A 14,224-nucleotide genomic window follows, 5' to 3' on the forward strand; every position below is an offset into this window, starting at 1 on the left:
AGGAGACAGATGGCCATGGATGGATATGGATTGCAGGACAGGCCTCAGGCAGAGAGGGGAAATGCTGGATACGGAAAAATGGAGGGGCCAGGTGACAGATGAGCATGGATGGGCATGGATTGGAAGGGCAGGACTCAGGGAGAAGGAAATTGCTGGATAGGGATGAATGGAGGGGACAGATGGGCATGGATGGATATGGATTGTAGAGCAGGCCTCAGGCAGAGAGGGGAAATGCTGGATAGGGAAAAATGGAGGGGCCAGGTGACAGAGGAGCATGGATGGGCATGGATTGGAAGGGCAGGACTCAGGGAGAGGGGAATTGCTGGATAGGGATGAATGGAGGGGACAGATGGGCATGGATGGATATGGATTGCAGAGCAGGCCTCAGGCAGAGAGGGGAAATGCTGGATAGGGAAAAATGGAGGGGCCAGGTGACAGATGAGCATGGATGGGCATGGATTGGAAGGGCAGGACTCAGGGAGAGGGGAATTGCTGGATAGGGATGAATGGAGGGGACAGATGGGCATGGATGGATATGGATTGCAGGGCAGGCCTCAGGCAGAGAGGGAAAATGCTGGATAGGGATGAATGGAGGGGGCAGGGGACAGAGGAGCATGGATGGGCACACACACACACTCTCTATCACACTGTGTCTCACATACACACTTGCACACACTCTCATTCTCACACACACACTCTCTCACAAACACACTCTCTCTCTCACACACTCACACTTTCACTCTGACTCTCAAACAGTCACTCTCACATACACTCTCCCAAACATACACACTCCGAGGAAAACCTTGCTAGCGCCCGTTTCATTTGTGTCAGAAACGGGCCTTTTTTACTAGTACTTTAATAAAACTAATCTTGAATGAATACTGTCATGCAAATGTGTGTTCTGTTACATACCTGTGAAATTTCTGCTAGGTATGTGCGCCGTTCATCATTAGCCTTATGGTAAGCCTGAATTATCAATACACAAAGAATAAAGATGAAAGAAAATCATTAAAAACTCTAACAGGGTGGTGTGACAAACAAGCTGAAATGGTTACAGTATTATATAAATAGCTTGATATAATATACCAAATAGCAAAGCAGTTTCTGAAATGAGCAAAGTAACAAACCTTAGACTCTTGTTCCATTCTAAGCTCATAATCTTTTAGCTGGTTCTGAACACTCATCTTCTCTGCTTCCAACTGTTTAATAAATTGATTCAAAGCACTCTGTAAACATATAAAATAAAGTGAATTGTATAGATATTTCTGTACCTCATACTGCTGCTTGTACAAGCATCTTTAAGACTCTCTGGGGGCAGTGTTTAAAGCCATGGCTGCCATATATTCAGTGACCCTATTTATTTAGGCAGGACCACGGAATATGCAGTTCAAAACTTAACTAGATAAATTATAATTTAAGTTATGTTCGCTATTTCTGTGGTCTCCCTAAATGGATAAATTTAACCAGTCAGAATAATATAGCTTTCTGAATAAATTTTGGCCTCATACTGGCCCCTCCTAATTTCAAACAGATACATTTTGGTTAGGCATTGTGTTGTCTGGCAAAAATATCTCTCTCTGCAGCCAAAGAATTTGGGGGGGGGGGGGGGGGGGGGAGCATGTTAATCACATTTTTTTAATGGACTCTGGGTTGCAGGGTTCCCCAGAGTTCAATTTTGTTTCCACTGCTATTCATCTATTTGGTTTCGTTTGTGTAGATATATGCAGGAAGAAGGATTAAGATTTTATATCTTTGTTTATGATTCAAGTTCCTGCAAAATTGGATGGGAGGGGTGGATCATGTCATAATGTTTCCAGTGGGTTAGATTTGACATACAATGACAGCAATGAACCTCACTACTATGCCAGGGTATGTAGAGTATGATCTCAAGCTTTCAAATCTACTGCTAATGCTCACCATAGTACCTGCATTGTGTTAAAGAGAGCGTCCTTCTGGAGCTCATAAGATGAAAGGTGTATAAGCAACCTAACCAGATGTGCTTGAAAATTGTTTTTAATCAAGCCTGTGGTTCCCAATACAATGGGAAATATTTATGTATCTTCCTGCCTCATTTTCTTGGTCTCTGACTGCATTTCCTGCTATTTGAGCATCTTCTCTCTCTCTCTCCACTGGTCTAATGGGCTGATGATCAGAAGCAAACGCAAGCACTAGAGGCTGTTAGCGCCATACTAGTGCCTGCGTTTGCTACCAACCCATGATCAGAGCCCCCGAGCGCATGAAACAACACGCTCGCAGGCTCTGAACGCAAATGCATGCAAAACAGGTCTAAACATATATTCATCCCCAATGGTCAGCGACCAGGCCATGGCAAAATCTATGCCAGGTTGGAGCTGGCGTTAGGGATTGCAGACCATTGGGGAGGAGTGGTGAACCCTGTCCAGCATGCATTTGCTTGCTAGCAAGCTCCCATTCCACACAATGCAGCAGTTCCCACAGGAACCCTGAGCCAAGTCGACCCGACTGACACCCCCCCACACACAGCAGCAGGGGGCTGGGAATCTGGTGGATCTCTGGTCCCCAACCCAGGTTCAGGGGGGCTGTAGATCCGGTGGGTCTCCAGCCCCTCCCTAACATCCCCATGATGTCCCTGGTGGCCCAGTGGGCAACTGACGACCCCCCCCCCCCACACCAAGAGGGCTGGAGATCCAGCAGACCTCCGGTCCCCCCCCCCCCCCCCGACACAGGTTCAGGGGGGCTGGAGATCCGAGGGGTCTCCAGCCCCCCAACCCCCCCCCAGCATTCTTGAGATTTCCCTGGTGGACCAGTGGGCTGTGGTCAATCCCCCCACCCCCCTACCTTGGGTTGGAGGAGGGAGGTGGCCAGCTGAGCATTTTCTTTCCCTTCTTCCTCCCCGCTCTCTGCCAAGGGACACCACTTCCTACCACTGACAGCACAGCTCTGGCAGGCAGTCCTTCCCATCACCTCTCAGTTCCTGCTTCCTTTATTTATGATTTAAATAGTTTCAAATTATGAACCCCAAAGGGAAAGATATACTAATCAATGTCCACAAAACAAATCAATCCCAAACAAATAGGTATATGTGTATTGTTATTATTAATCACAACAGCTTTCTTGGAAATTATATAAACACCCCCCCCCCCCAACTCTTGTATTAAAGTGAAGGAATAATGAGAAACTTTCAGTATAGGGTGTTTTCTATAGCCAAACCAAATGTTTAGTGAGAAAACGCCGAACTTCGGCTCACTTAAACGCTCTATCCATCATAATGCTTGTCAATATTTTACAACGCCATTTATTTAAATAAGTGACTTTTGAACACACAATACTTCAATGTAATAAGTGTTTCTTCAATTAGATCAATTCCTAAGAAGCTGAACAAGTACACACGATTTAGTCTGCTGAAAAAAACCCTCTCCAATTAAAGAGCAAATTCCAAGTCAATTGAAATAAATAGCACAGGATTTTCAACTGGAGAGCTTTTTTTCAGCAGACTAATTGTGTGCACTTGTTCAGTTTCTTGGGACTTGACCTAGTTGAAGAAACACTTATTACACTGTAGTATTGTATGCGCAAAAGTTACTTATTTAAACAAATGGTGTTGGAAAATATTGAGAAGCATTATTATGTATACAGCATTTAAGTGAGCCAAAGTTTGGCATTTTCTCACTAAAAATTTGGCTTGGCTGTAGGAGTCTGCTGAAAAAAAAAGCTCTCCAATTAAAGAGCAAATTCCAAGTCAATTGAAATAAATAGCACAGGATTTTCGATTGGAGAGCTTTTTTCAGCAGACTAAATTGTCTGTACTTGTTCAGTTTCTTGAGAATTGATCTAGCTGAAGAAACACTTTTTTACATTGAAATAGTCAAGCATTGTGTGTTCAAAAGTTACTTATTTAAACAAATTGTGTTGAAAAATATTGAGAAGCATTATGATGTATAGAACATTTAAGTGAGCTGAAGTTCGGCGTTTTCTCACTAAAAATTTGGTTCGGCTGTAGGAAACAAGAGTTGTGGTGTTTGTATAATTTCTGAGACAGCTGTTAAGTGAATAATAATAATAATAACACACATATACATATTTGTTTGGGACTGATTTGTTTCTTGAACATCCTTTACCTATGAGGCAAAAACCAGGACCCTAGGACTCCCTTCCATCATGTAAAGGCACAGGGCCAGATGCCTCTTTGCTGCCTGTTGAGCTGGCACACATGGGGGGGACAGTTTTGCAACTGGGTGTCTCCATTTAGACACTCCGACAATGCGCAGTGGAAGTCTATTCTATAATGGCATCTGGGTACTCAGATTCCACTGTGGAATACTAGCATAACCCGGAATTGGCACAGCTTATATTTATATAACTGTAGTTACACCAGACATAGACCTAGCATAACTGCAGCCATGTAAATGAATCCAGGTCATGCAGCACTTATAGTATTTTGTAAGTTACATGTGAAAATGGGAGCCCCCACCCATGCCTGAACCATGTATACGCCCGTATACAAGCCATGTATACGCTTGCTTTTATGTACTATGTAAGTTATGCACACTGTTGTAAAATAGTGCTTAGCAATGGCATTCCTAACTTGTCACCCAGGGCGGGTCACCGCTGCACCCCAACAATGCATCACCTCCCCACACACACATTTCCTTCTAGCAAGGGGGTGCGCGGAGCAGGTGTGCAGCCGTTGGCTCTGCCAGTCCCCTGTCCTGGAACAGGAAGTAACAACAGAAAGGGCAGGGGACCGGCAGAGCCGACAGCCACATTCCTGCTCCAAGCATCACCTTGATGCCTTCACCCGGGGTGGACTGCCCCGCCCTTGGTGCTCTACTGGTGCTTAGGCACCTTCCTGAGACTTTTGCGGATAAGTCTGGTAGCGCTATACAAATGATAATAATAAGCGGTACAATTCTACACTAGGGGTGCATAAATGCGGGTACCTAAATTACAGAATTGCCCTTATGGTTCCCTTTAATCTGCTCCACTGCAAAAAATGGCACGTGCTGGGATATGTGAGTGTAAGCGCATACTCGTGCAGTTTAGAAGGATCTATGTTTTTTGGGTGTAGAGTTCTGTCTTGTGCGTTCCAACCTACTTCTTTCCTATGTAAAGTCTGCTTAGTTAGATAATGTTTGATAGTTGCTTGCATTGCTTGGAACCACTAGGCACAGCTGGATGGCCAGTGCCAGGCAGTCTTCTGCAAGACTAGCTCTAGTACTGCTGCACAAATGTTTAGCCAAATAATGTAGCTCATGGGATATTTAGACATTGGATCCCAATGTCTAACTCTCAAACATTGCTGCAGTGCTGCCTTTCCTCTTGGCTGTGCATGTGGCTCTTTGTAGAATAACTTTTCTTCTAATTAATTTAGCAGAGAAATGCAAATACATATGCAGCACATGTAGCTGAAGATGGAAAGCAACACAAAGCTGAGATTTGAGTGAATCCCAGTTTCATCCTTATTGGTCTGTAATGCCAACCTTACTTGTGGCTGTTCATCCTTTGGAACATATTTGTGTGCAAACCATGGGGCGTTGCCTTCTAGTGTGGTCTGTTGAGTGGGACTGTAACCTAAGACATGGTGTAAAGGAAGGAGATGGGCTCTTCAAGACAGTAGGCCTTTGGTACACATACATACTAATGTCTGTCCTGCTACGTCTCCCAACCTTTCACTTGGTTGGATACCGCAACAGATATGGATATCAATAGTAGCCTGTCTGACCTATATTTGCCTTCCTTGCAGAGCCTGTCTAAGGGTATCTAATGCCTTAGGTGAACTTTCAGCCATGCATGCCCCCACCATAGAGGATGCTCAAGGCTCTATGCTACCTCCCATAGCCCATCATCCTTTTCACCATCCCCCTAGGTGGCCAAATATCACTTTACCCTTCCTACCCCCCCCCCCCCCCATACAAGATGACTAGCATTTCCTCTTCCTACCTACTCTTCGAAGAACAGTTTGGCAGTGATGTCTACTGACTCTACCAGTGTCAGGTGTGTGAACTTTTGACTTGGATAGCTCTTGCAGTTTCTAGAGACCAAGGCTGATCCTTCTGTCTAGTAGATGGAGGAAAACTGAGGGACTACAAAACCCCAGCCCATGGGAATGGCCTTGTCTTTGGCTTCTGCTCCCTGGCCACAATGCACCCTTAAAAGCAAGAGGAGATGGTGACTTACTAACAGAATCAGTGCACATGGGAAGGAAGGAATGAAGGAAACAGGGACAGAACATACCAATTCCTGTACTGGTTTGAAGGCATGTTTGGAAGGGAGACCAGTCCACCACATTGCCTTCAGAGGAGAAAATAGGGAAAGGAACCATCTATCTAGAACTGTCAAGACAGAGACCCACTTTAGTGAATCTCATCAGCAACCAAGACAGTGTACCTGCAGGCTCAAAGAGTACTCATCTCTGTGTTATCATATACCTCAAATCAGTACTCTCTGGATACTAGGTCTAGAGAGAGAACAGCTTCTAAGGCAGAGGATTCACTAGAGTTACTACTAATGCTTCTATTTCCAAAGAGACTAAGACCCCGATGCTCAAAAGTAAACACGGGCGCTAGAGAGCATTAGTGCCATACTAGCGTCCACATTTACCTGCGTAGAATGTTCAGAGGGATCTAGTGCAGGAAACAACAAGCACACCAAGCATTAGTACAGATGGCATGCAAATGTAGTTAGAGTTCATGTAAATGAGGTCATTTTGTATTCCTCCTCAATGCTCACAAAAGAGCGCCTGAAACAAAACTGCCTTACTGCTACAAAAATAATGCCAGGTTGGAGCAAGTGTTAGGGGTTGGAAGAGAGGATTTCTCATGATTCCTTCTGTAAAATCTGCTGGAAGCAGAAGGAAGCCCATGCGTGCCCTTAAGTACTGGTTGTGAGAAACAGTAGACCCAAGCGAAAGCACACATTGGTGTCTGTTTTCTGTATCTAAATTTAAAGCGGCCATGCAAAAAAAAATTTTTTTTAATGCCCAATGAAAGCATACCTTGCTGTCTGTTTCCTGCATCTAAATATAAGCATTCAAGCTAAAAAAACAAATTTTTAATGCTTATATTTAGGTCATGGAAAATAGACGCCAATGTGTGCGTCATGTTTTGTTCTTACCAGGTGCATGCACAGAGGAGCCAAGCTTACTGCAAAACTCTTCTGCATATGTGTCAAGCACAATCCTCCTGCCTAACTCCCTAATGCTCAACGCTATGAGTGCGCCTATATTTGCATCTCATTAGTGTTGAGTATTAGGGTGTTCTTCCGGCAGTATTTTTATAGCACTATTCATAACAGTGCTGGAGTTTTGAGCACTGGGGCCTATCTTTAATCTACTTCTAACTGTAAATAGCTATACTTTGAACTATGTGGTTTTTAAATCCTTTTTGGTCATTCAAGTTAAGTAAATCCCTTTGGCTGGAATTGCACCTTCAGGCCTGGACTGATTTATTGCATAGAAGGAGTGTGCTGAATGAATGGATTTGCTGTGACCTCCAGCCTTGTAGCTTGCTGGCTCCAGCTCTGACCTCACAAACCAGTCAAATAACTATTCAAAGTAACCTATCATGATGCTCACTAGACAGCCAAGGATTACAGCTGGAAGTGTAGAGTATATCTGCCAGAATGCAATGGGTTGAGGCAGAAGCCAGAGCTGTGACTTGACACCTGTCTTTCAGATGTGTTTGGACATAGTGCTCCAGTGTAGTCTAAACATTTATATCCCTCCAACTGGAGTTTCTCAGTAGGTTACAAAGCAACATCTGAAACATTCTGAAAAAAATAAAATAAAAATAACAGTAGTAGATAGCAGTGGTGTAGTTAGAATTGAATGGACCGCAGGTGGAAAAAATTAAAATAGGCCCCTATGACACCATATTTCCCAAGGTAGTGAAGGGCCAGGAGAAGATCCCCTTCAATGCTTCAGTGAATGAGCGGGGGAAGGGTTGTTTGGAAACTGAGGGGTATGTGGGATATAATGTTTGTGTGGGTGTATATCAGGGTAGGAATCTGCGTGGATCTGGGGGTTCTATACATAGGGCAAGACAGTACGTGCTTGTGTCTATAGTAAGATCGTATGTTCCCTAGCGGACGTTGCATTCAGGGGATAGGCTATTTTTGGAGTTCTGAGTGTGAAACAGACCCACCTAAGAAGGACTCGACAGAGTGTATTCTTTGAGTTGACCCCGAACTTTGGAATAAATTGTACACCGCTTTGGTATTTTATTATGTACTATGGTATATTAAAGGTTAATAAACTATGAACTATATGTGGGGTGTATAGGGGGTACCTAAGATAACAGGAGTATGTGGAGATATCTGCTGTGAGTGAGATGTCTAAGCAGACTTCCTCATAACAATGGAGAGCAGCTAGGATATCTCCCCCCCCCCCCCCCCCCCCCAAATTCACCATACGAAAAAGGTCTGGTTCTGGTTTAGTAACAACATAACCCCTATCTAGTAGCAGGTATACGTATTACGAATTAATACAAAACCCTAAAAAGTTCCTCAGGATCTATAGATTTGGCCTATCATTTTATACCAGCATCAACAAAGATCTTCCTAGGAAAAGGCAGCTTTGTAGATATTGTAGTGAGGCCTAGAACATCAATACACATATTGGTAAAATTGAACAAGATGGATTACTACAGATCCCTACAAATGCTCAATTCTATCAGAATCCCTGGCCTCAGACACATGCAGAGCACACAAAGACCCCTCTCCAAATACAGGGTAAGTGACTACAAACTAAACAGTAATATTTAGACAAAAATTATACCTGAAACTGCAAGAAGTTAGATTCTGCATGCAGTAACACTAGAGGAATAGAAAGAGATGCATTTCCTCCTGTTCTGTGCAAAATTTAAAAACATAAGCTGTCAATTCCCAAAATTGACATTCCAATCACTAAATGGAAAATAATTTTTCTACCTTTATTGTATGTTGATTTCATGTTTCTAATCATATTGGTCCTACTGTATGGTGGTTCTTTCCTCTATCATCTTTGCTTCCTGTCCAGGAACTTCTGCCTTTTTGTCATTTCTTTTCTTTCTTCCTTCCTAACTTCATTTCCTCCCTTAAATTCATCTCCAAATAATCTTTCAATTCTATGCTTTCTTCCATTTATTTTTCTTCCTCTCAATTCACTCCTTTTTCATCCCTTCATCTCATTATCCAGTCTTCAGGAGTGGAGGAGTAGCCTAACAGTTAAAGCAGTGGTCTGAGAACCTGGGGAACTGGGTTAAATTCTCACTGCAGCTCCTTGCGACTCTGGGCAAATCAATTAACCCTCCATTGCCCAAGGTACAAAATAAGTACCTGTATATAATATGTAAAGTGCTTTGATTGTAACCACAGAACGGCGGTATATTAGATCCTTTTTCCTTTTTTTTTATTTTACTGCTTCTGTCAATAGCTTTTTTTTTGTTTGTTTACAATAAGTGATTATTAAAGTTTTGAAAAAGTTACATCAGTGCAAATATATCAACCAATCGGCAACATTTCAAGATCCTTTTTCAGTTCAAACTCAGTAGTAAACAATCAAGACTTCCCCTTCCCCTCTTCCCATACCCTTCAACCCTCCCACTGTCAATAGCTTTCTATTTCTTTCCCATCTATGTCCAATATCTCCTTCTCTCTTCTCCGTGGCAGGTACTCCTTTCTCTCTTCCTTCCCCTTTCCATTCATGCCAGTCACCCCCTTCTCTCTTTCCTTCTCCTCCATGTCAAGCACCTCTCTCTGTTTCCTTCCCCCATGTCTAGTAACTTCCTTCTCATCCCTTCTTGCCCCTTTCCCAGTATTTCCTACGATCTTCCCTTTCCCTTGTCCAGCATATTCTCCAAGCTTTCCTCCCACCTTCCCAAGGTCCAGCATGGCCCCCAAACAGCCCTTCCAATTTCCCATGTATCCCATATCCAGCATCACCCATTACCTCTCACTTTCCCCATTTACATCATGACCTTGATAACCCCTTCCTTCTCTCTCATGTCCAGCAAATCCCCGATCATCCATTCCACCTCCCCTATGTCCAGCATCTCCCACTAATTATCTCCCCTTCCACTTTTCCCATGTCCAGTACCTGTCCTTATGTCCCCTTCTAGTCTCATGGCCAGGGCCGGTCTTAGCAATTGCGGGGCCCTGTGCAGACCAGTTAGGTGGGGCCCCCACCCCACCCCTCATTGCCAAGATGCATTTTAAACATTTTTTAAAATTTCAAATAAAGACAAATCAAGCAAAACTTGTACAGAAAAACTAATTCAAATATGCACAATGCTATCATAGGAAACCTTTGGGGTTAAAAAGCAAAAGCATGTGCATGTAAGGACTAGATAAATTAATTAAAACAAATCCGCTTAATATGTAATACTTGGTAGCAAAAATGAAATAGTAATTGAATACTCACATGGCTGCCTGAGCGAACAGTCTCGGCAGCCATTTTTAAAGTGATGCGGCAACAAGGCATCAGCGCCAGCAGCGGGCAGGAAAGACTGGGGATCTTTCCTGCCCTGAAGACTCCACTACACCACCAGGGCTGGCCTCGGGTATGTGCGGGGAGAGCACCCTGCGGCTCGGGGGAAGGGAGGCAAGGAGTCAGATTGTGGCAGTGGTGGGGAGCAGGAGGGAGCTCCACGGGGCCCCTGGAGGCGCGGGGCCCTGTGCGACCGCTCCTCTCGCCCCTGCCTAAGACCGGTCCTGCTCACGGTCACATCTGCCTAGATCTCCTCTTCTATAGCAGTCCCCTGTCCAGCATCTGCTCATATCTTCTCTTTTACAGTAGTCTCCCAAGAAGCATCTGCTTCAATCATCCCTTCTAGTCCTCCATTCTGCATCTTGGCTTGTATCATCCTCGTCCATGCTGCCAACATCTGAGGCTGAAATGAAAAACAGCAGCACAGGGCCTTGGAGCCTGTGCATGCATGCTCAACATATTTTGGTCCCATGCCCTCTGAAAACATGTCTTATGTCAGGGGGGGCAGGACCGGCAGACACAAGAGCATATGCACACAAGCTTCAAGGCCTTGTGCTGCTACTTTCATTGTGTTGCTTCTCTGTCCCATTTGAGGTGAAGATACATTTAAGAACTGAAAGCTTCTTCAAATAAAAATGTTTTAAGTTTCCTATGGAAAGGGTGGAGAATGCTATTTTGGGGAGGGGGGTTAGGAGTAGAGAGTAAGGCAGGGAATGATTTACAGTAGACTGCTAGGGAAGTCTACTGACAAAGAGAAGCCAAGGGTGGCCCATTGCAATGAATGAGATTGAAGGCTGAGTGAGGTTCTTCTTGAGGGCCCCAGCCATATCTACCACCAGTTCTGGCAGATGTACATTTCAAAAACTGACATATTCTGATAAGTGGTGTAGCTGTGACTGAATAGGCCCCAACCTCATATTTCCTTTATTTATTACATCACAACAATTTATTGGTTTTGCTACAGGCATTTATGTTGTCTAGAACAGACTACTGCAATTTACAATGGGCATCCAAAATATCAATTGCATAGATTGCAGTTAATCCAAAACACTGATGCTAGATTGTTTGGGAAAAAGATGCAGGATCATGTTACACTATTACTGGCAGAACTGTACTGGCTTCCTGTGGAACAGCACATTTAATATTTGTCTAATTTTTAGCAGTTTGCATGATGAGGACACAATATATTTGATGGATATTCTGAAAAGTTATAAACCCAGTACAAATTTAAGATCATCAAATTGGGATTATTTGAAATGTTAGGGGACATTTCTTTGAGCTTTTCGGGTTGCTGGCCTAACATTATGGAACTCTATTCCTTCTTATTTAAGGACAAGGAGAAATTATGCCTTACCTGAGAATAACAGACTATGAACTTTTCCTCCAGGAACTTCTTCAGATCTTTTTTACATGTGCAAACCTGCATCCCTGCCTGGACCTGCCTCCGCCCAGGGATCCAGTTCCTGCGCCATCCCGGGCTCTATGGCGGTGCTTAAACAGGGAAATCCCTTAACTTTGAGTAAGGGATTTTCCTGTTCTAGGCTGCCTTTTTTTTTTTTTAAACACAGCCTTAAAGCTGCAGTAGCAATTTAGATCAAATTTTAGCACCTGGGAACTGCAGAAGTAGCCCATGGGGACACACCCAAACAGGGTGAATGGGCAAGATGAGTCGGGGGGAATGAAGATGCACATCCCCTGGGCGAGATCCTATGGGATCAAGACAGAGCCTCACCCAGTGACACTAAGGAGTGCAACTGGGGGCTGAAGAACCAGGCTATACACTAGACCAGGTACTGTCAACGACCGTTAAGAGCCGTGGCCAAAAATGTGAGGAGCTAAACCAGGGCAGTGGCGTAGCCAGACAGCACAATTTTGGGTGGGCTTGAGCCCAAAGTGAATGGGCACAAATGTTTCTCTGCTCCACCCTACCCCCACTTCACAATATAAATACATTAGCTAATGAAGATCCCCAAGCTCTGTAGGGTGAAGACTTTCTCTGAAGGTGGCCAGAACTCCAAGCTGAAGACTTTCTCTGAAGGTGGACAGAACTTCCTTTCACCAAGCTTGGCAGGCAGCAGCAACGTCCCTAAGCCACTAATGCCAGCACCCATGTGCGCTTAGTTGTCATTGGCTCAAGGATGCTGTCGTTCACTGCAGAGCTTGGCAGAAGAGAGTTCTGGCTGTCTTTGGAGGAGGTCCTCAGATGGAGATCCCCACCAGCTATACAGCAAGGGTCAGGACTGGTGTTAGACATGCTAGGGCCCAGGTCAGAAAATAACAAATAAAGAAGGGCCCCCATCCCCTCTCTGATTTCCCCACCTGTCATTATTATCACATCAACAGACCCTCACCATAAATTAGAAATAAATATATTTAGACAAAAAACACACAGAAATGCATTTCCTTTTCTACTGAACAAAATACAAAGACATTTGATATGCCCATTTCCCAAAGCTAACATATTCCATTTAAAATATTCAAAATAAAATGCTTTTTTTGTACCTTTGTTGTCTGGACATTTTATTTTTCCATCATGTTGGTTCCACTTTTTCTTTTCTGCATTCTTGTCTGTCTGCTAATTCTCTTTCAAGCAGCTGCTGTCCATTTGTCTTTTATCCTCTCTCCTGTCTATTTCCTCACTACACCTGCCTCTGACATATTCATCATTCCTTTTTAGCTCTTTCCTCTCTTTTTTTTCCCTTTTCTGCCCGTTAACTCAAATTTCACCATTTTTCTCACCCTTCTCCTCCTTTTTACTTTTCAGCTACCTATCAAATTTCCATCTTCTCTCACCCACTAGCTGTCCCATTCCCCATCTCACTCCTTCCTCAGCCCCTATAAACAATATCCTCCTCTCATTCATTTCCTTGCCACCCCCCCCCCCCCCCCGGCCTTTCCCACGTGGTTCCACCATTCCCAGCATATTCTTCCCTCCACCTTTCTAGCCCAACATCTGACCCTCTTTCTCCCCTCCCCATCCTCATAGCCTCTCATCTCCCTGTACCTTTTCTCTTCCCTTCTGTCCTATCCCCCATAGTGCGCCATTTTCCCCTCTCTTCCTACACACCCATTGTCCGGCATCTCTCCATCACTCCCTTCTGCATCCAACGTTTCCTTCTTTCTCCCCTCTCCACCTCCTGTATATCTCTCCCTCCCTCTCTCTCATGGCCCACCACCTATCTCTCTCTCCCTCCCTTGTGCCCCAGATCCAATATCTCTCCATTCCTCCCCTCCATCATCATGCCCAATATTTCTCCCTTTCTCCCCGATGCATCACTCCCTCCCCTCCACCTCTATGTCCAACATTTCTCTCTCTCACTTCTCCATGCACTGTGCTTCTCATTTCAGATATTGACAATTCCAGCATTTCCCTGTGGTGTGCAGAAATACAGGATGGTTTGGAGTAGAGAGGAGGTGTCTGGGGCCTACAGATAGGGCATGAATGTGGGGGTATAGTGGAAGGAGGTGTCCAAACTGGGTCTGCAGTAGCGAGATTTCCCTGGTCTACAGGAAAGAGTTGAAAGATGTCATGGAGGGTTTCATCTCAGTAGCAGCAACATTATCTATCCCAAGTAGCGGGCATATTGTGAAAATACAAAACCTTATAAAAATCACTGAGGACCTATAAAACAAATTTACTATTTCATAACATCAGTAAAAACAACATAACTTCTCTCCAGTAGCAGGTATATTATGAATTAATACAAAACCCTAAAAAGTCCCTTAGGATCTATAGAGTTGGTCTACAATTTCATACCAGCAATCAGCAATGAGCTTCCTAGG

General features: G+C 44.1%; 1 protein-coding gene across 1 annotated transcript in view; it reads right to left on the minus strand.

Annotated features, from left to right (window-relative positions):
* The window catches only part of CCDC169 (coiled-coil domain containing 169), a 58,054-nt gene that overhangs the window by 23,988 nt on the left and 19,842 nt on the right, over window positions 1–14,224 (minus strand). Inside the window, exons 5-6 of the mRNA XM_030199395.1 lie at window positions 1,128–1,226; window positions 913–966 (exon numbers count right to left, since the gene is read on the minus strand). Coding sequence (XP_030055255.1) covers window positions 913–966; window positions 1,128–1,226 — 153 coding nt within the window. The remainder of the gene's footprint in view (window positions 1–912; window positions 967–1,127; window positions 1,227–14,224) is intronic.

This window comes from Microcaecilia unicolor, chromosome 4, assembly GCF_901765095.1.
Source record: "Microcaecilia unicolor chromosome 4, aMicUni1.1, whole genome shotgun sequence".
Classification (NCBI taxonomy): Eukaryota; Metazoa; Chordata; class Amphibia; order Gymnophiona; family Siphonopidae; genus Microcaecilia; species Microcaecilia unicolor.